We start from the raw sequence: 22,666 nt of genomic DNA, 5'->3' as shown, positions 1-22,666 counted from the left end.
GTGGGGGCAAAACCCATGCAAACAGAGGCTAGTTTAGCACAGTGTGCTAAACAGCTGGCTTGTAATGCAGAGCAAGGCCAGCAGTGCGGCTTCAATTCCCGTACCAGCCTCCCCGAACAGGCGCTGGAATGTGGCAACTAGGGGCTTTTCACAGTAACTTCATTGAAGCATACTTGTGACAATAAGCGATTATTATTATTATTATTATTATTAATGTGCAAACTCCACATGGAAAGTAACCCAGAGCCGGGATCGAACCTGGGACCTCGGCGCTGTGAGACTACAGTGCTAACCACTGCGCCACCGTGCTGCGTGAACTCTCTCACACTTTCTCCTATCTCGCTGTGGATCATGACTCCTCCATCAAGCCATTGTTTCCAGAACTACCACTGACCTCATTGCCTCTGGAAATCTTCTCTTCACAGCCTCAACTTCAGAGGCCCACATCTCAATGGTCCACTTCTATTTCCTGCCCCTAATTTACAAACAGGACTTGTAGACCCAGGGCAGCATGATGGCACAGCTGCCTCACAGCACCAGAGACCAGGTTCAATTCCAACTTTGGGTGACATGTCTGTGTGGGTTTCCTACGGATGCTCTGGTTTCCTCCCACAGTTAAAGATGTGCAGGTTAGGTGGATTGGCCATGCTAAATTGCCCTTAGTGTCCAGGGATGCACAGGTTAGATGGGGTTATTAGGTTACGGGGATAGGGAGGGGGGAGTGGGCCTAGGTGGGGTGCTTTTTCAGAGGGTTGGTGCAGACACGGTGGGCCGAATGGCCTAATTCTGCACTGGAGGGATTCTATCATGTTCTTGCTACGCTAAACTGGTATGTCCTATCTCAATTAGATTTTTTTCCCCCTTGCACAATCTTACCCCACCGGCACGTGTGACTTTTCTAATGTTCTCCTTCACTTTAACAGTTTCCAATTTCCTGTCTGTCTTCAGCATAGTTGTCCAATCCCTCTACACCTCTATCCTCTGCCAGGACAGTATGAGGGCTCCCTGCTTCTTGCTTGAATGGAGCACAGCCAAGCCCCATCAATCACCACCCTCATCTGCCAGGCAAATTGTTTTCTCACTTTGAACAACTTCTCTATGAACTCCACTCAGCTCTGAGCTGTGCCTGTCTTTCTGTGGGAAATGGAGAACATTCCTCATTCCATTCAAGCTCAGTCTTCCTTTTTCATTTCTTCTACCAGTTTGTCAGGACTATATCAGTGCTGATACCTGCTCTTGCCCTGAACTGGAAAATATTATTGGCCTGAATTTCAGGCTTGCAACGTGTGCGAAGTTGACGGGCTTGCAGCGGATGTAGAATCTGCTCCGGGGCGAGATCGTGCTTTCAGCATGATTCCACACTGGGTGACCAATTAAGGCTTGCTCAGTTTGAAACATCATCCGTTTGACCTCACAGCGTGGTCAGGGATGGGAACCAGTTGGGCACCAGATGCCGGGGGGGTGGGTGTTATTTTGTTTGTGGTCCATTGCTAACTCGCAGCCTGGTGGAGATTGTTAATCTCCTTGGTCCACCTGGTCACTCTCTCAGAGCTGACTATGCTTCTTCCCAGACGGCACCGGCTGGCCTGTGGCTGACCCTCTGAGACCCTTGGGGGAACAGGGCATTCCGTCTGGCCTCAACCATGTCCAATAATCTGCCCAGGTCGGCATTCCTGAATTGTGGGGCTGGTCATCTTGGAGGTATGGCTGTGAGCCGTGTGGGGTTGGCTGTGCAGGAGTGGTTGAAGTGCTGCTCACTCTTGTTAACGGGGGGGGGGGGGGACTGGCAAGTGCGGTCCTGACGAATCAGCCGGCGGGACCATCATTTGCGGTGTGAAGAGCGTGGGGCCTCGTTAAGTGGACCGATTAATGTTTCATAGCGGTGACGACCGCGTTGAGCCGAGCGCCAGGAAGCTCACAGAAGTTCCCGCTCGTTACCACACTTAGAAACCTTTTTAAAAATAAATTTAGAGGACCCAATTCTCTTTTTCCAATTAAGGGACAATTTAGCGTAGCCAATCCAACAACCCTGTGCATCTTCTTGGGTTGTGGGAGTGAGACCCACGCAGACATGGAGAGAATGTGCAAACGCCACACGGACAGTGACCTAGAGCCGGGATTGAATCTGGGTCCTTGGCGCCATGAGGCAGCAGTGCTAACCACTGCGCCACCGTGCCACCCTCACACTTAGAAACCTTTATATTAAATCACGCCCACAGAATAAGATTTCAAAATTTGATTATGATATCACATTGGAGGAGTAGCAAATAGCGAGGGTAATACCAATGAACTGGAACCTGGCAGTAGAATGGGCAGAAGGAATTTAATACAGAGAAGTGCGAGGTGATGCATTTTTACAGAGTGATCCTGGGTTCCTGTGCATCAATCTTTGAAGGTGAAAGGTCATATTGAGTAAATGGTTATCAAAGTATATGGAATCTTGGGCTGCATAAACAGAGATATTGAGTACAAAAAGGGACGTTGACAAGTTAACCAAATGGGCAGACATCTGGCAAATTAATTTCAATGTAGAGAAATGTGAGTAATGCATTTTGGGAGAAGAAACACAGGAGACAATATAGGCTCAATGGTACAATCTTAAGGGGAGCAAGGGAGCAGAGGGACCTCGGGATTCAAGTGCATAATTCTCTGAAGGTGACCAGGCAAGTTGAAACAGTTGTTAAGGATCCTAGGGTTCATAAGTAGAGGCATAGAGTATTGAAGCAAGGCAATGATACTACACCTCTACAAATCATCGGTCAGACCAATTTGGAATATTGGGCAGGATTCTCAGGTCCCCCAATTTGGAATATTGGGCAGGATTCTCAGGTCCCCCAGCCGCGTGTTTCTTGACGGCGCGCCATTCGCTGGTGGCGGTATTCAATGGAATTTCCGACCTTAACCACTCCACTCTGCCGGGAAACCCACTGATGTGGAGATGCTGGACTGGGATGGGCACAGTAAGAAGTATTGAAACACCAGGTTAAAGTCCAACACGTTTATTTGAAATCACTAGGTTTCGGAGCGCAACCCCTTCGGCAGGTGAGTGAAGAGGTGGTATATGTGTTTGTGAAACCCACCTCTTCACTCACCCAAAACCTAGTGATTCCAAATAAACTTGTTGGACTTTAACTGGGAAACCCACTGGCAGTGGTGCACTACCAGCGGGAAATGTGATTCGCAATGACCAGAGAATTCTGGCCTTTGTGTTCAGCACCGGAAACCTTATTTAAGGAAGGACGTTAAAGCCCAAGAGTGCAAAGGAAATTTACTACAGTTATGCCAGGAATGAGGAATTTTAGATACAAAGAAAGATTGGAGAAATTGGGCTTGTTCTCCTTGGAACAGAGAAGATTAAGAAGTGACCTTATTGGGTTGTTCAAAATTATAACAATTTTGACAGGGTGAAGAAGGATATTCTGCTTCGACAAGTCGGTAAGTCAGTGACGAGGGGGGTCACAATTTCAAGATGGTCATCAAGAGAGCTAGGAGTGAGATGAGGAGAAACCTCGTTACTCAGAGTTGTTGGGGTTTGGAATGCGCTGCCTGGGAGAGTGGTGAAGGTGGATTCTGTAGGTTTCAAAAGAGAGATGGATATATATTTGAGGGTTACGGACATGGGGATGAGAATGGGAATAGCTGGTAACTCTTTTGTGAACCGGTGCAGATTCAATGGGTCGAATGGCCTCCTTCTGTGGTGTAAATTATATGACTCTATTCTATAAAAACACGGAAATTATGCTGAATCTTTATAAAACTCTGGTTAAGCCACAGCTGGACTATTGTGTCCAGTTCTGATCACCACACTTCAGGGAGGATGCTAGGGTCTTTGAGAGGGTGCGGAGAAGATTTACCAGAATTATTCCAGGGTTGGGGGATTTTAGTTCCAAGGTTGGATTGGTGAAGCTGGGGTTGTCTTGTAGCAAAGGAGATTGGCAGGGGGGGGATTTGATAGAGGTGGACAAGATTATGACAAGTGGACAAGGAAAAGCTGTTCCCATTGGCTGATGGTACATGGACTGGGGGGACACAGATTTAAGATTTGGGGCAAGCAATCCAGGGGCATGTGAGGAAGGATTTCTTTTACACAGTGAGTGTTAATGACTGCCACATGGAAGCAGAGACGATCGATGATTTCAATAGGAAATTGGATGGGAAATGGAGGGAAATAAACCTGCAGAGCGGGGGAATGGGACTGACTGGATTGCTCTGCAGAGAGCCAGTGTAGACTCAATGACTGGATGGCTTCTTTCTATGCTGCAATGTCTCTCTGACTCTGTCAATCTCAGATGTGTTATATCCAGGTTTCTAGTGAAAAGGACATGTTCACCCCAATGCCCTGACCTACTGTCCACCCTTGTTATCCTTTCCCCACTCTCAGCGCCATTAATCATCTTCATTTGCTTCCAGGCTCAAATTACTGGATCTATGAAGGAGAAAACCAAGTTTCTGGGCCCAAATTAATCTCTGAGCTTGGAATGTCTATGCTGGAGGTCGAGGCTGCTCTGATGTGGGGCTTAGAGGAGAAGAAGATCTATTTCTTTAAAGGAAGCAATTATTGGCGTTTTGATGTGAACCAAAATGTTGTGGACAGTATCTATCCACGCAGTACCAACGACTGGCATGGTATCCCTGCCAACATTGATGGGGCATTCCAGGATGAGCATGGTGAGTAGCCCTTGCCATGGTCCAACCAAGTCTGTAGTTGATGCCAACTGCAGACATTCATCTGGGGTGGAGGGGGATTGAGTTGGGAAATCTTGTTCACCAACAAATGGATTTTAAATATAGGGCATGATTTTACTAAAAAGGGAACAAAGTCCCATAGCGAGCGTGTTTAGCCATGTGTTTCCCAGCACTCACAGCGCCGAGAAACACATGGCTAAAAAGCAAAACGCCACTCACGTTAGATAAGAGGCCTCAGCAGAGAACATGAGGCTGAGGCTGCACATAACCCCGTTTTGTAATCTGAGGAACTCGGCTGGCTGGAATCCACATTTCTCAGTAGAGGGAGAGATTGGCACACCATTTTAAAACAATCTTAGAGACCCACGACCCCCCCCCCCCCCCCCCCCCCCCCCAAGCCCCAACACACTATGGGAGGATTCCTGGCCCCTGCACCCCCCAACAACCACACAGGGCACCCCGACCTGATCACCATCACAAATAAATGCCAGCTTGGCACTTTGCCAGTGCCACCCTGATACCGTGGCAGTGACCTTGCCAGCTGGAAGTGCCACCTTGGCATGTCAGGCTGGCACCAGCAGTGTCAGGGTACCACCACGCAGCCCAGTGAGCATGCACCTCGGGGTCTCGGATCCCCTGGGAGACCCCCACGGGTGCCGTTCCATTTGGTCCCCGTTTCTGGAAACCAGTACTGAACAGCATTCACCCAAGGTCTCCGAGGTAAAGGGGGGTAGATCCCACACCTCAGGTAACTTGGGAATCTGCACATTAAAGTGAGACTTGCTGTCTCGACTTAATATGCAGATTTTCTAAAAAGTATGGGCAGGATTTACTTCGCAACATCTCGCTAGATCTGTCCAGATGTTGTGAGCCAGGTAGATCCCGGGAGCGGGATCTCCCGGCTTCTATCAGCTATGTTAGATTGTGCGCTGTTGGCTGCTTTTCTGGCGAAGGGTGGCCGTTCAATCACACACATTATGTCTTCTCCCCATATATTCCTACTTTATGTTTCCTGTCTGCGAATCAATTCTCAATCCATGCTCATATATAATAATAATCTTTATTAGTGTCACAAGTAGGCTTACATTAATACTGTAATGTAGTCACTGTGAAAATCCCCTAGTCTCCACACTCCGGCGGCTGTTCTGGTACACTGAGGGAGAATTCTGAATGTCCAATTCACCTCTTACCCCCAATCCCATGTGCTTTAAGTTTGCAGACTACTCTCTTGTCTGGGACTTTATCAACTAGTCCCTGGTTTGTGGACTTGGTGATGAGGAAAGACTGGGGCCGAAATTACATGTCTGAAAGTCACGTTATCCAAGTTCAAAGGATATGAATATTATAGAAGGGCTGTACCCAAAACAGATTTCACAACTAAACTGTGAGGCAAGAGAGGAGATAAAAGCAAGTTGAAGACCAAGTCAGGAAGGATTTCACACAAGGAGGGATCTCTGTGGAGGGATCTTAGTGGAGGGATCTCCGTGAAGGGATCTCTGTGGAGGGATCTCCGTGGAGGGATCTCCGTGAAGGGTTCTCTGGTGGAGGGATCTCTGGTGGAGGGATCTCCGTGGAGGGATCTCCGTGAAGGGATCTCTGGTGGAGGGATCTCTGTGAAGGGATCTCTGTGGAGGGATCTCCGTGGGGATCTCTGTGGAGGGATCTTAGTGGAGGGATTTCTGTGGCGGGATCTTAGTGGAGGAATCTCCATGGAGGGATCTTAGTGGAGGGATCTCCGTGAAGGGATCTCTGTGGAGGGATGTACTAGCAACTCTGGAATCCTTTTCTAAACATCAATGGGTTGAGGAAGAGACTTGCAGGTTTCCCAGTTGTATGAGCTCGATGACAAAATGGCCTCCCTCAGCCAATGGTATCTATCCTCTGACCTTGTGAGAATTGGCACTTCCCAGGAGCGGTTTGAGATGAAAGCTTCTCTACTGGCCCATCCGATCTAAATTATTCATTAAATAGAAAACTGAAACAAACATTTGCTGTTAAGATGTTCTCTGGTTTTTTGCTACGTGTGCCATCCAGGAGCATGGTATACACTCCACCTTGTCCACCCTATCCTATTGAAGAGGTGTTGTGGAGAAGAATAGAAGTAGAGGTTGTGTTGGACTGGGACTAGTGCTGGATTCAGAGAGGTCAAGGGTATGTGAGTTGTGGAGAAGAGTAACTGGTGCAGAAATCACACCTTCAGCCTGGTTCATCTTGGAGCGATCAGCATACTGAGACATATTGCTGACCGATTGTCCCTTTCACACTGTTAACATGATAAAGGCTTTCACAGTGAATCATAGCCTGGAACTTTCTGCTTCATATTCTAACTGTATTCTCTTTGTTGATAGGTTATGCTTACTTTCTGCGAGGAAGATATTATTGGAAGTTTGACCCTGTGCAGGTGAGGGTGCAGGAAGGATACCCACGGCTGATCGCCCATGACTTCTTTGGATGTGCCTCCTCCCCTCAGCCATACACATGACTCCAAAAGATGTTCAAGGCTGCTGGAGCCACTCATGGAGATTCTTCTGAACCCAATACTGCAATCTTCCTGGCTACCTTTCCCTCTGGGTCTTTCCCATTTTCGCACTTAATTTCTGGGATTTTCTTCTGGACAATGTTCCAGAGTTGGGTTGAATCTCAATTTATGGCAAGGTGGAGAAAGATTCGGCACAAGTTTGTTCCTGTAATCTTGGAATAACTGAGGGCCCCATTTCTTAGGATAGCTGCTCTTATTATACATAACTGTAGAATGTTCTGGAAAGCCTTAAGAGCACCCTTCAGAAGAAAGCTAATATTGAACAAATCACTCTTTTCTAGCTTGCCAGAACCGATTACATTGTCTGTATTAGTTGATACTCTCTAGGCCTGGGCATTATTTTGAGGAGGGAAATTCTTTGCCTTTTCATGTAAAGGTCTGTAATCAGATTTGGGAGGCTCAGCGTTGATAAACAATTCAACAATTATTCCCATAGGAGTCTATGAGCTGGGGCAACATGTGGCTTGGACACCCGCCTGCCTGGGCAATTATATTGGGAACCGTGGCTATGTTCACAGAATTGTCATAAACACGTTCACAATGAACAGGGATCCATCAGCATACACACCAGTGGCCCTCTAAGTTCACAGCCAGGTTGTCAGAAGAATAGAGATGTGATGAAACCCAGGTTTGTCTGCTCGTCAAGCTTGCCAGCATTGGCTGCTTCCTAAAACCACATTATGTTAAGTTAATTCATGTGCTTCAGTGGTTATGCGCAGCCTCATTATGGTGCTGACCTCAAAGATCACTAGGTTGCAGGTTCAATCTCTGGTGCCTGCTGAGGTTGGCAGCTGCAAGTGGCTTCAACTCACATTTTCACCATTAATGAACAGTGCCAGGTACTCCCACTTCACGGTGAGGGCAACATCAGGTGGGGGTTGAGGGGTAATCCTCACCCACTGCTTGATCCACTTCCCCCCCTACCCTCACCCTCTTTCCTTTGCCGCTGCATGATCCTATTCTCGCCCCCTGTCCTCACCTCCTGCCCTCACTCATGCACCTTCCTGGAAGGATCCCTGAACAGTAAACAGGGCTCAAACCCCTGGTTAATTATCCATTCCCTAACCTGAGCCATTCAACCCCACATTTCATTGCACAAATCACAGATCCTCACAGAAAATATATCTGGCAAAAGAGTTTAGGTTTAACCCTGATTCACTCCAGCTGATTCCTGATTTACATTTAAATATCTGGTGATGTTTTAAGGTGTGTCATCAGTAAACCGAATAGAACCCAGGCAGTAATTCGAGTAAAGATCAAGTTGGGATTGTAAATGACGTTATGGGCTGGATTTTCCCCATTGTGTTTCAGGACGCCAATGCGGGATCAAATGGGGCTCCTGAATCCCGCACAGGCCGGGAGCGAGAACAGCTCAGTAATCCTCTGGGAGGCAGTATCCTTAATGACCATCTCCAAGCTCACCGGTCAGGCAGGCTTTCAATACCAACAGCTCTGCAACTGGGAGAGGTGGGCACTGCTCACTGGGCATCGGGGAGCCATCCGGACATGACAGCCCCTAAATTCCCACCACTCCCACCCCCAAACATTCCATCACAGGTCTAGGAAAATTTAGCCCAATGTGTCTTCATTAGAAGGCGAGGATGCAAAGAGGGAGGAGGATGTGGGGCGTGGAATTCACTCGCTTTGAATGTTATCATTTGGTTAAAGCTGAATATTAACTGATTGCCTAGTATCAGGTTACAGACTATTTTGCCACATGTATTCGAAACAAAGGGAAGTGTTTCTCTCTGGGAGGTTTTATGGACTATAATAAAATATCAGACCTATCCTGATTGACCTCTGATGGGCTTGTGAACAGTGAGCCTCACATGCTTGGACTGTGCCGAGTCTCAGACCTGGGAATAACAACTTTCAAACCCTCCCAATATGTCTCTGGAACAACATTTGTTTTTGTATTTTTGACAATAAATCATGTTTTCTACACAATTCTATGTTCTCTTATTGGTATCAATCTTCCCCTCACTCATTGTGCTCGCATTTTGGAGGTGATACTGTGCTCTAGACTCTGTCAGTATAAGAGAGCTGATAACACCCAGTGGAGCAAATGGAGCAGGAATCTCAGTCGCAGAATCAATTATCTACAAGGCTTGCTGCTCCTCATCACCTAGTGTCCTAGGATGTACGGACTGGTTCCCAGATAACAGCAGTGGTCTTGGCTTGTGGGAAGTAGCTGCTTGGAGGGGATACTTGTTATCACTGGAAGAAACTCAATAAAACTCAGTCAGTGTGAGTGAAGGATGTCTCCATTCACAGTCAAAGGGTTCTGCTGCTACTATTGGATGGGTTTAAGAGGGGATCTCCAAACAGATTCCTGATATGACAATTTATTTTTAAACTTTATTACTGGGATATGGCTGGAGTACTGAGGGGATTACGGTGCCAGGTGGAATTTCAATCATGGCACGCCGATCCCAATGGCGGCACAAGAAGTAGGCCCCATTTCCTCTCTCCTGTTCTTTTCCATTTAAAGTGCTGCCGGTGTGGAGGGAGGGAGGTGCGGCACGCAGTTCCATGGCGTGAACGTTTTCATGCTGACAATGCAGGAGATACAGGTGGGCTTTGAAAAAGACTCCTGGACAAACAAGGAGACTCTGGATCACAACTTTCCTGATCAACTCTATCGCTATTAACATAAAACTTATTAGGAGAACAAAGGTGGTACAGGTATTTTTCAAATTTAAATTCCACTTGTTTAAATTTAAATTTCACAATACATTGGTTTCACTTTATTCATGTGTACATAATGGTTGGTTATTGAGACGAGCTTACTCAGAGAGGTACGTCTCATGGTTACCACACATTGATGGCTACAGGAAAGTTAGAGACATTTCTGTTATTGTGGAGGAAACAGGGGCTGGATTCTCCATCCCCCGGCCGTGTGTTTCTTGGCATTGCACCGTTCGCTGGCAATGGGATGCCCAGTTCCCACTGCTTGTCAATGATATTTCCCGGGGAAGCCACCCCATGATGCACTGCCGGCAGGAACAGAGAATCCCAACGGCCGGAGAATTCTGGCTACAATGTTTCCATTTGTTCCTCTTCATTTAATGTTTGTGTCAGCACCCGGTGGTGAACTTGCCATCAGTGGACATGGCTGAACTGCCGCCTCAGCTGACCCTTCCTTCTATGTATTGCAATGGGCATTGTCCAAGATCACTCTCAGTGTGGGTAATTGAAAGGTTGTTGGTGAACTCGGGTGTAGGCCATTAATGACTCTGCTCACCAGTACCCCGAGATGGACAGTCGTTTGGACATTGCTGACACTGCCCTTTAGGCCACTCATTTTTTACATTGACTGGCTGCTCCCTCACCCCTCACAATGAGAGTTTGGCTCAAGTTAGAATCAGAGCTTGATGGGAAATGGAATGAGAGTTTGGTCAAGTTAAAAATCAGAGCTTGATGGGAAATGGAATGTCAAGTTTGTATACGTGCATTGTGAAATGAATAGCTTCTGTGAGAAAGCGTTATCACGGCCTTGGCTGTCTGGAAAGCCTGTGAACCATCCGTGGGAGACTGTAAATGTTTGTGAGAACTACACTCCTCAGGACTGTCGATAAAGACTTGCTATACTATGAAACATGTGAACTGACTATTATTAATGATGGGAAGAAATAATTACATGAAGGAGGGTGTAATGAGCTAATTGTATGATTAATGATTGAAAGGCTTGAGGGGTTTTGTAAGAATATATAGTCAACTGTAACTTAGAAAAATTTGCTTTTCCACTTGCTGTAACTCTGAGTTACACTTATGCTGCAGCCCCGCGGTAAATAAAAGGTTGATTTAAGTTATCTGGTGTTCGACTGCTGATTACCTCTGGACTGCAAAAATTTAGTATTATCATTTGGTGGAGAATGCGGGCATCTCTTGTGCGTCGACAGAAGCAGACGGTGTAAGCAGCAGATCGTCTCCGGATGCATAGGGGAAAATAGGGCCCCCAATTGTGAGTATTTATTCACTTTGGTTTTTCCCCTTCACTGTCCCGGTCGCGAGCCTGTCCTACTGCCTGCTGCTGGAGATGTCCCTACGAGATTCAGGTCAGTCCAGCGAACCCCAGAAACTTAAAAAAGCTTGGGTTTGAGTCCCTGAGGTTAGATTCCTCTAAAAGCTACGGGTTTGAGTCCCTGAGGTTAGATTCCTCTAAAAGCTACGGGTTTGAGTGCCTGAGGATCAATTCCTCTAAAAGCTACGGGTTTGAGTGCCTGAGGATCAATTCCTCTAAAAGCTACGGGTTTGAGTGCCTGAGGATCAATTCCTCTAAAAACTACGGGTTTGAGTCCCTGAGGATCAATTCCTCTAAAAGCTACGGGTTTGAGTCCCTGAGGATCAATTCCTCTAAAGCTACGGGTTTGAGTCCCTGAGGATCAATTCCTCTAAAAGCTACGGGTTTGAGTGCCTGAGGATCAATTCCTCTAAAAGCTACGGGTTTGAGTGCCTGAGGATCAATTCCTCTAAAAGCTACGGGTTTGAGTCCCTGAGGATCAATTCCTCTAAAAGCTACGGGTTGGAGTCCCTAAGGCTAAAATTCCTCTAAAGAACCGGGTTGGAGTCCCTAAGGAATAGTTAAAGGAGGTAACGAGATATCAATGCCAACATGGTCCTTGTTATTACCTAAAACCTTCGCGATAAAAGGTTCCCATTAACTTTGTAAGGCGGGTGACATAGAATCTTTACGGTGTCACCTTCGAGCTGTTGATTGGCTTGTACGGAGCGCGATTACTCCGTGATTTAAATTATATTCTCCTGCAGATGCGGATAACTCTGCTTAACAACACATAAACAGGGCAAAAAGCGTGCAGACCCTGACATAAAACACCACACACGTAATTTCCTTAACCAATTGGAAAACAGGGCAGGATAACCCTGTAATAAATTCAAAATTGGATTAGTGATCTAGGATCGCTATTAAAATTGTAATCAGAGGACCATCTGGCATCAGATAAGGGGTATAATGGGTAATACGTTAGACACCACTTTTGAAAGTGGCAGTGCACTGTAAACGCTTTGTGAACAGTATCCGGAATACTCTAAGCAGCTGAGATTATTATGGGGGGTATTGCATAAAAATTTAGGAGAAGAAAAATGGCCACTGGGGGGAAAACTAATGCATTAAAATTTGGGTATAAAATTGACAGAGAAAGGAATAGTTAAAACAGCCAAGGTCTTAAAAAAAAAAAGGAATGCGCATATGGGAAAAGAACCAAGTCATTAGGCTATCTGCCTTGAATCTGTATATTAATCCATGTGAGTTTAAGCTTAAGTGGGATAAGGTGCTGTCAGGGACTGCGACGTTCCCAGATCTTATCTCCCAGAATTCTGACATAATAAACTGCTTTGTTATTGATACTCAGGCCTTCGTGTGAATATTTTCACCCGTAACATTTAGTGTAAGTCTGGAAGGATGTTGCTGAGCTGGACGCCGCTCGAGCCGGTGGACAAGGCGAGTAGTCAAACCTTTGACCGCCAAAAATTAGAGTCACTCGGCAAGGCGGACAGACGGTGAGGTAACATCTAACAAATTTGGTATCAAGGCCAAATGAGTAAAAGAGTCAGTTTAAAATTTCTTTTTTTTTGGTTTTTAAAGAGCAAAATACTCTGGTTAAAAAAAACAATGATCAAAGATGGGTGTGATTTCTGTGGAACAGAGAAAAATGGTGAGATACAAGAACTAAGGATAAGACAAATAAAGTTAGAAGCACAAATGACATAAATTAAACCTTCACACCATTTGGAAGACAGGCTAGTTTAAAGGAATTGAGCTCCTTTAAGCATAGCAATAAAGCGGATAAAGATAGCGGCAGTACAGATTGTTCAAACTAGCAAAAGACATCACAAAACTGCCAACAATTATGGCTAATGACTGTCCCGGAATGTCTCAAGGAGAAAAAAAAAAATCAAATTAAGTGAAATCCAAAAGATCAGAAAGGGGCTAGAACACTCAATTAGTTTTGTTCAGGAATATCTGAGGATGACTAATCCCCCTCCCAAAACGAAAAATGGGGAGGAAAGTCAATACAAGATTACGGTTAGAAACTTAACAATGGATACATGTCGAGAATAACTTCAGATCGTTTCAAGCCGTCCAGATAAATTCGGCAGTAATTCAATTAATTTGAAATAAAGAAAAATAAACATCCAGTAATGTCTCTTTCCAAAAACCGGTTAAATAACGAACATTAAAAATTGAAAGAAAGGATGGATAACGTCTGAGGTCACGTAACGGATGGAGATGGCATCATGCCAAGTTCTCCACCACTTTCGATTCTGTACAAAAATGTAACCATTTCAGCAAGCAGGTCATCTGCACAAAGAAATATACGTCTCTAAGAATAGCTAATGCCTCTAAAATTAATCAGTGGAAATTGACTTAAATGGAATAACACAGATAAAGTTTTCGAAGGAGAATGAAAAAGTTTGTTCAGTATTTTAATTGAGCTATTGTGAAAATTCTGTCTCTTTACTCTGATATTTGTGACCTGTGAGAATGTGTATGCTTGGTCTGTGAATGTTGATATCTCTCTGCTACGATTTATCTTCTGAGAAAGTAACCATGGGTTTATAATCTGGAATTCTAGAATAGGCTCCAGAAGGATTTTTACTTAACTGTAGAAGCCAGGTATTTCTACCATTGACGATTTTGCCGCCATTTTAGAGAAAGAGAGAGAGGGTTAGAGAGAGAGAGAGCCAGAGACAGAGAGAGGGACTGATAGAGACAGCGAAAGTTGAGAGAGCGAAAGAGAGCGAGTCAGGGAGAGACAGAGACGGAGAGGTAGTTAGATAAAGAGAAAGAGCGACAAGAGTTCCAGAGACAGACAGAGTTACGTAGAGATAGACAAAGAGAGAGAGAGAGGGAGTTTTAGGCATCTGTAGAGAGGGAGTTTTAGTCTGAACTATTCACTGTCTCCGTATTCATGTTTCATTTTCAGACTTTGCCTTCAGACTTTGACTTTTAAAAGTTTTGTTACAAGCTGTGATTATTTGAAAGCTTCAAATTGTCTATGCATTGCCTTTTCGAGATTATAGTTTGAGTACAGTTAACAATTTTTTCTTTTCAAAGGCTATCATTGGCATTTCCAGGGTAATTTTGATACACAAGGAATTTTAATCAGGCAAAATCACGTATGTAATAATAAGAAAATATTAGTTTTATGGTGTTCAGTGGAGGTTAGGATAGTTGAAATACATATGACAAATATGATCAAGCCGGTGTTTCATTAGTTCAGGGTTAAAACTTCCCTGACTCAAATAATCATCAGTAGGGTAAAACTAACCTGTGTCACAACACAGATGTTTTAATTATGAGATTGCAGAATTAAATATAAAGAACAGATGGGTAAATAAAATATGTCCATGATCATGTTCGTCTGGGAAAGAACCACGAAACAGCGCAAAACTGGTTCAGTCAGAGATTCAATAACATATTGTGTTTGATATTTTAAAATAATTGTTCAAAATTAGCTTGGAAATTAAAACTTCAGAAAATTAACTCTGATTAAAGCAACTCCATAGAGAGCACATATCATTCTGAGAGACTTGATAACGGGAATTTGGCAGCAATCCAACTTTTACTCCCAGTCCATTTGAGTGAAAAATATAAAAAAAAACGTTTAGAGATGCGAATGGCATCATTCCAATTTATCCACCCACTTTACACCCCTTTTTGTCTCTGCAAGAAAATTAACCCTTTCAACAAGCTTTTGTGTATAATCCAGAAGATGTCTTGACACTCCCAAGCTGGGTTTGCCTGTGAGCTCTGGCCTTTTTAATTCTGATAAAGTAATGAAAAGTCCACACAGCTGAAGATGCATTTTAATTGGAACTTACAAATCTTAAGTTTTGAATTTTCAGATTTTTTCAGGTTAATTAAGCCACTCTGTCCCATGCAGAATGGATCTTTGGTGTTAGAACATAGGACGTATAGTGCAGAACGTTACAAGTAACTATAGGTGCCACGATATTTGCAGAAGTTTCAGGAATTTGAGACAGTTGAGTTATTATAAACTGGCTAATTAACCAGGCAAATGCACGTCAAGGTCGGGTTGAAATGCAACATAACTAGGAAAATGGATATGAAGGGTTTGGAATATAAATATACTAACCCCTGCATAACACAAGCGTTCGGCCCATACAGGAAAAGTTTCATACGGACAACATCTAACACCTGGTGACGACCAGGACACTTTTCCTTTAAATTTTTAGGTTAAACATTTCGGAAAGGCTGGCATGACAGCAGCACCTGTGGAGATTTGTGATGATTCTTGAGATCTCAGAACCACTACGAGCACTTCAAGGCGCTTAAACATCATTGACTTCACGTACACAGGATGCATGTAGCTACATGAACTATGCGGCTTTATATAATTTTATTAATGGGATATGCATTCCATCAGTCAGAGACTGGAACAAGGATATAGCTTATTTTAATGCTTGACTACAGCTACATGCGGGGACAGATATCGGACGCGTAAACAACTTGTGTCTGCTTCTCGCGCGTTCCGGTATTGTTTATAATATTAATTAAATATGTACAGTGTTTTAAGTAAGGTTGTTATGAAGCAGGCTGCCAATGACACGGGTGCCATGAGATTTTGAGGGCATGATGACCTACACAGAGTTAGAAGAGGTATAATCAATAATGTAGTGACTTGATTTAAGACAGAAACTTCTATGGTAAATTTGCTAGACATGCAAAGGTTGAATGCGAAGGTAGAAGAACTTAGATATTAATGACACAAAATGGCTGAACAAGCCACATTCCCTGTAAACTGATGAGACCCAAGCATGGGTATGTACAGGCAGTATCCGCTAAAACAACAAGCTTTTCCCAACCTGGGCTCTCATTCAGTCACGGCCTTACTAGGCCAGCTCCAAACTCAGCATCTCACCATGGCTCAACAGAACAAGTATGAGATTTATCTCTTGAACAATCCAAAGCTCCAATTCCACCATTGCACCACTATTAATCCTGCAAATTTTCTCACCAATCCACCCCTTGAGCAATAACACCCTGGACACGATTGCATGTCACTTATAAAGGACGATTCATCTGTCAGGGAGGACCTATCGGATGCCCCTCTTAACGACCCAGACCTGACCATGTTCACAGATGGAAGTGCTTCCATCGGTGAAAGGGGGGAGCGATTCTCAGGATAAGCTATAGTAAATCAGGACGGGAAAACCTTGGAGGCAGCAGCCTTTGAAACCCCGTTCTCAGCCCAACAAGCCGAGTTATTTGCCCTAATTTGTAAATCCAGAAGGGATTTAAGGGTGACTATTTATACAGACTCTAGATATGCCTTTGGAGTCACGCATGACTTTGGCCAAGTATAAGGAAAAAAAATAGAGAATTTTTGACATCCGCAGGCAAACAAATTTCATACAAGGCATTCGTTTCTCACTTGCTACAGGCCCTGATGTTGCCCAAACAAATGGCGGTTATAAAATGCACTGCCCATACATCGGGTAAAACCCCCAACAGATGTAGGAAATAGACAGGCAGACAACCAAACCAAAGAAGCTTCCCAATGGAAGGAGATGGTGGTGCCAAAAAATTATGAGTCAGACTAAAAACATCACCAAGCCAGTCTCCCTCGGAAAAGCCAAAGCCAACTATTACCGACGTCGTTAAGTTGCAGGATGCTCCTAAAAGTATGAAAAAGTTGTGGGAAGAATTGGGGTGTCATTATGATCACGTAACTATGTTGTGGGTCACCCCGGAAGACAAACTTGTATGACCGACGCCTTGGCAGCCTGGGTCACCGAATGTGTTTACTTTGCAACTCATTGTGGTGCACGAGCTACGGGTGATATATTGCTGAAGACTTGGTGGCATCTTTCCAAGCTGCAGGAAATAGCACAAAACATTAGCAGTCGTTGCCTGGTATGTCAGCGATATAACCCTGGGAAAGCAATACCCTGTGAAATGGGTAAAACCCCGTTACCGGAAGGTCCCTTTGAGACACTCCAGATGGATTACATTGAGTTGGAAAGATGCCAATGTTATAAACATGTATTCGTTATTGTTGATGTATTTAGTAAATGGATAGAGGCTTACCCCACTGTAGATAACAAAGCTTCCACAGTAGTAAAAGTTTTGATGCGAGAAATTGTTCCTAGATTTGGGATTCCACATCCATTAAGCTCTGATAATGGACCTCATTTTGTGGGACAGATCAATAAGGAATTTTGTACTCAGCTGGGAATAAAACAACAATTACATTGCGCGTTACGACCCCAGGCAGCGAGAATGGTAGAAAGAGCTACCAGACATTAAAAACGAAACTGGCAAAACTACAGGCAGAGGCTAGAGACTGGAGCCACTTGGCTCAAATTATTGCCTATTGCCCTCTTCCAGATACGTGCAAACCCCGCCGGAAGACACGACTGAGTCCTGCCGAAATTCTATACGGCAGACCCTTTCACACCCCCTGGGATCAAGAAAACAATAACTACTGAAATGGCCAACAATGTGATAACATTAACTAAGGTGTTGAAAGGCCTCCATTCACGGGTGCGAGCTGCTTATGAGGAAATACCTCTCTTCTGTCACCATTAATCCGGGAGAGTATGTTCTGATTCGTAATTGGATTAGGAAAGGACTGGGAAAAAATGCCTGAACTAAGGCCTTGAAGTAAAATGAAAAGTAACCCTTTTTGTTTCCAAGCCCTAGGTTACAGTTCCACCCAGCCTGTAGGATGAAGTACCTACTTATCACCGTAGTCCTGCTGGGAATCTTGGAGACAAATGGGGAGGACAAGCAAAGAACCTGTGGAGGTAGAGGAAAACGAGTCCATCACCTGTGTCGGGACGACACTTTATGCTGCATCAACAACGACCATGAGGAAGGAGGATCCTGGAATGTGACCCCGGTGGACGGATGTTCGACCTACGTGTGACGACCGCACCAAACCCTGCTCCTTGATGGAAGAACTGAAGGAAGATTGCCCTGCCATCGGATTGGATGTAGATGGGACTATAGTTGCAAAAACAGGCATAGTACTGCCAGGACAAAAGTATAAGGGAGAGATGTGTTAGTGAAGAACAACCCTTCAAAGGACAAGGCATAACATTAACGAAAGGCAGAAAAGGGAATTACTTATAACACGTATCTGGGCGGATCATAGGGGTCTTACCTGGTGCATTGATTAATGATCCTGGGAGTGATAACACTTATAATAATCATGCTTCGCTTCCTAATGAAATGCTTGTGTAAAAGTGTCTGTGAAGCAGTAATTCCCCAACAGTTAATACAGCAACATGAAGTGAGCCTAATGGATGAGAAAGAAGATGCAGAGGGAAGGAGGAAAATGATAGAAGTGCAGATAGAATGGGAAAGACTGAGACAAGTGGCTATGGATTAGAAGTTATCATGAAATGATAAAAGGGGGGAATGAGAGTTTGGCTCAAGTTAGAATTAATTTAATGGGAAATGGAATGAGAGTTTGGTCAAGTTAAAAATCAGAGCTTGATGGGAAATGGAATGTCAAGTTTGTATAGGTGCATTGTGAAATGAATAGCTTCTGTGAGAACGCGTTATCACGGCCTTGGCTGTCTGAAAAGCCTGTGAACCATCCGTGGGAGACTGTAAATGTTTGTGAGAACTACACTCCTCAGGACTGTCGATAAAAACTTGCTATACTATGAAACATGTGAACTAACTATTATTAATGATGGGAAGAAATAATTACATGAAGGAGGGGCGTAATGAGCTAATTGTATGACTAATGATTGATTGTAACTTAGAAAAATTTGCTTATCCACTTGCTGTAACTCTGAGTTACAGCTGTGCTGCAGCCCCGCGGTAAATAAAAGGTTGATTTAAGTTATCTGGTGTTCGACTGCTGATTACCTCTGGACTGCAAAAATGTAGTATTATCAACCACATCCAGGATGCCAGACTCTTCCCACTTCACTCCTTTATCCCCACTCTACACCTGCTACCCTGCCCCTTACCCGCCCTGACCATTCATGCAAGCTGCCATTCGCCTGCTCCCCTCCCCTCTGACACAAGATGGTGTGAGGCCCAACACGCCACAAACATTGACTAATCCCTGCAAGTTAACTCACCATCGGAAGACCAACATTTTGACTCCCAGCCAATTCAGTCACCCTGCATTCCACATTTCTCAATCTTGCAGGCTCCATGAAACACCCCCCACACAGTCAGCACAGCAAGAAGCTGGCTGCTCACCCCATTGAGTCAATGCCCCAACTCTCTGTAGAACAATCCCGTCAGTCCTTTTTCCACACTCTATCATCATAGCTCTGAAAATGTATTTCCCGCAAGTACCTATTCTGTGGAAGTTTAACTCCAGATGGGGTTGGGCCCAACAGTGAACAAGTTGGGTTTGTACAAACAGCCCAGAAGGTCATTTTTCCTGCCGTCAGCCAGAAATTACTGTTTTGATTGAATGGGGTTATTTGATAAAGTACCAGAAAAGATCGATGACACAAAGCTGGGAGGGTGAGCTGTGAAGAGGATGCAGAGATACCTCAGTGTGATTTGGACAAGATGAGTGAGTGGACAAATGAATGGCAGATGTAGTATAATGTGGATAATTGTGAGGTTACCCATTTAGTAGCAAAAACTGGAAGGCAGACTATTATCTGAATGGCCGTAAATTAAGAGAGGGGAATGTATGGATGTTGGAGGTGGGCTTCACCTAGGGACCGTGGTTTAGCCAGTGCACACCGCTCCGGTGTCCACCCAACCCTCCACCCCACCCTACCATCCCCACCACCGCCATCCCATGGATTTGGTGCGACCATGTGATGGAATGACCAGCTCGCTTGCAGGGATCACCCAGCCAGGTGGACGGTGGAAAGTGCTACTGTGGGCAGGAGTCAGATGCTGTCAGACAATGAGGAGTACCGGAGCTCATCACAGAGCAGATTGTCATCATCCTCCACCCCATGGGCAGCACCGTAGCACAGTGGTTAGCACTGTTGCTTCACAGCTCCAGGGCCCAGGTTCGATTCCTGGCTTGGGTCACTGTCTGTGCGGAGTTTGCACGTTCTCCCCGTGTTTCTGTGGGTTTCCTCCGGGTGCTCCGGTTTGCACCCACAAGCCCCGAAAGACTTGTTTGTTAGGTAATTTGGACATTCTGAATTCTCCCTCTGTGTACCTGCACAGGAGCTGGACTGTGGCAACCGGGGCTTTTCACAGTAACTTCATTGCAGTGTTAATGTAAGCCTACCTGTGACAATAAAGATTATTATATTATGGGCCATACCCACTGTTGGTGCCAACTCTGGGCCCGCACCCAGTAGTGCAGCAGGTATGTATCACAGAGGGTGTTGCAGGCCGGGGAGGGGGGGGGGGGGGATGCGTTGTCCATGACCCTGGCTAGTCCTAGTCCCCCACTCCCCCAGTCAGTGTACTGGAGGTGATCAGAGCATCCCATGTGTGTTGGCCCTGGTACACAGGTTGTGCGGTGGCCTCATGTGCCTGCTCGGACTCCATGTCCTGCCAATCCGCCCCCTCCCCGACATTCTCCTCATCGGACGAGGACTGACATTCATCCTCCTCCTCCAGTACGTCGCTCCTCTGCTGCGCGATGTTATGGAGGACGCATCAGGCCACCACCACGGTGCGGGCGATCCTCCCAACGCAATACTAGGGGGTCCCACCAGAGCAGTCCAGGCACCTGAACCAAATCTTCAGGATGCCGAAGCACCACTTGATCATGACCCTGGTCGTGGCATGGGTATCACGGTAGCAGGTCTCCATGTCGGTCTACAGATAGGCGTCATCAGCCACGATGCAGCCCAGGAGCCAACCTGCTAGCCTCAAAGTGGCCAGGAACCATTGAGTGTGTCAGGATGAAGGCGTCGTGCACAGGCGTGCATGGTGCGCATCTGATGGTCACAAACCAGCTGCACGTTCATCGAGTGGAACCCCTTTCAGTTTGTGAAGACCGGCCTGTCATCTGCAGATGCTCGTAGGGCAACCCATCGATCACCCCCTGGACCTGGGGCATGTCAGTGATGGTGGCGAACCCCACTGTCCGGTAATCCTGGTGGGCTCGGTCCACATTGAAATGGATGTATTGTGCCGACTGGGCATGTAGGGCCTGCGTGATGGCGTGGATGCACCTGTGCACCAAGGTCTGTGAGATCCTCCTCCTTGGCCTGTTGGGCAGCCAGCTCTCCATCCTCAGCATCTGCCTCTTGTTTCATTAGGGCAGACTTCGCTGCTGCAGCTTCCTCCTCCTCCAGCAGCTCCAGCTCGTACAGCCGCAGGGCATCCCCCAGGGCTGTTGCAATCAGGAGGAAGGCCACCATTGCTGGTTGAATTCCAATATCTGTTGTGTGCAGGGGGTAAAAGACTGACATGTTAGCATGGGGCGTATGCCTGTGCCCAACCAGGTTCAACAGGCTACATGATGGCCCCGGTTGGCACTGCGGACTCTTCCCCCACATGTCCTTTCCCCCTCCCACACCCCTGGCCCTGTTAGTGCCCAGCACTGTGGAGGTCTCTGGCTCTAGCACCTATCCCTGCTGTCAGGGGTACCATTGACAGCAGGAACTGTGTACAGTTCTGGTCATCACACTATGAGAGGGAAGTAATTTCACTGGAGAGGGTGCGCAGGAGATTCACCAGGATGCTGCGTTTCAGTGGTCAAGAGAGACTGGATAGGCTGGTTTTATTTTCCTTGGAGCAGAGGAGGCTGAGGGGAGAGCTGATTGAGGTTGTCATAATATACATCTATGTATATAATGGAGTGCAGACAGGCAGTGATTGACACACAGGATGACCAGTAAGCACACAGAACACAGCAGCCAATCACCAGACAGGACACGACCACTATAAAGCCAGAGGGCACCAGTTTTCCCGTGCTCTCGGGACCAAGCCTCTGAGACAGTCAGAGCTCATGAGCTAGCCAGTGCAAACACAATGTGGTAGCTAGTAAGTCTGGTCAGACTAGTGTCAGGTCTCCATTCAAGTCAGCGTAGTGTCGGCCCACAGTTGATCATGTATTATAGTTTAGATGTTCAATAAAATCGTGTTGCATCTCATCAAGTGTTGGAGGTCTGTCTCTAGCTTCACTGCATCAAGTGCAGTTCACATCGACCCAGCCTGCCCAACACATCATGGTACCAGGTTTGGATGCTGAAAATTGACGGACCTACCTTGAGTGAATCAGCATTGACCAGCAAACAGCCATCCGGTGACATGGAAAACGTCCGCCCTCCTCCGCAGCTCCGCATCGCCGGCAACCTCGGTGCAAATTGGAAGATCTTCAAACAGAAGTTCCAACTCCATCTCGAAGCCACCGACCTCGAGGCCGCATCGGACGCCAGGAAGTTCGCACTATTCCTCTCCACAGCCGGGGACCACGCCATCCACATCTACAACTCCCTTACATTCGCTGAAGGCAAAGACAAGACGAAATTTAAAACAGTCCTGCTGAAGTTCGA

The 22,666-nt window shown here is 45.8% G+C and overlaps 1 protein-coding gene across 1 annotated transcript in view; it reads left to right on the top strand.

Annotated features, from left to right (window-relative positions):
- Positions 1-9,172, top strand: part of mmp11a (matrix metallopeptidase 11a) — a 121,620-nt gene extending 112,448 nt beyond the window's left edge. Inside the window, exons 7-8 of the mRNA XM_038794163.1 lie at positions 4,411-4,668; positions 7,035-9,172. Coding sequence (XP_038650091.1) covers positions 4,411-4,668; positions 7,035-7,168 — 392 coding nt within the window. The 3' untranslated portion in view covers positions 7,169-9,172. The remainder of the gene's footprint in view (positions 1-4,410; positions 4,669-7,034) is intronic.
- Positions 9,173-22,666: the final 13,494 nt, after the last annotated feature.

This window comes from Scyliorhinus canicula, chromosome 1 (genome assembly GCF_902713615.1).
Source record: "Scyliorhinus canicula chromosome 1, sScyCan1.1, whole genome shotgun sequence".
In the NCBI taxonomy this organism is placed as follows: domain Eukaryota; kingdom Metazoa; phylum Chordata; class Chondrichthyes; order Carcharhiniformes; family Scyliorhinidae; genus Scyliorhinus; species Scyliorhinus canicula.
The sequence above is the reverse complement of the archived record's forward strand: the minus strand, read 5'-3'. Positions and strand labels throughout refer to the sequence as shown.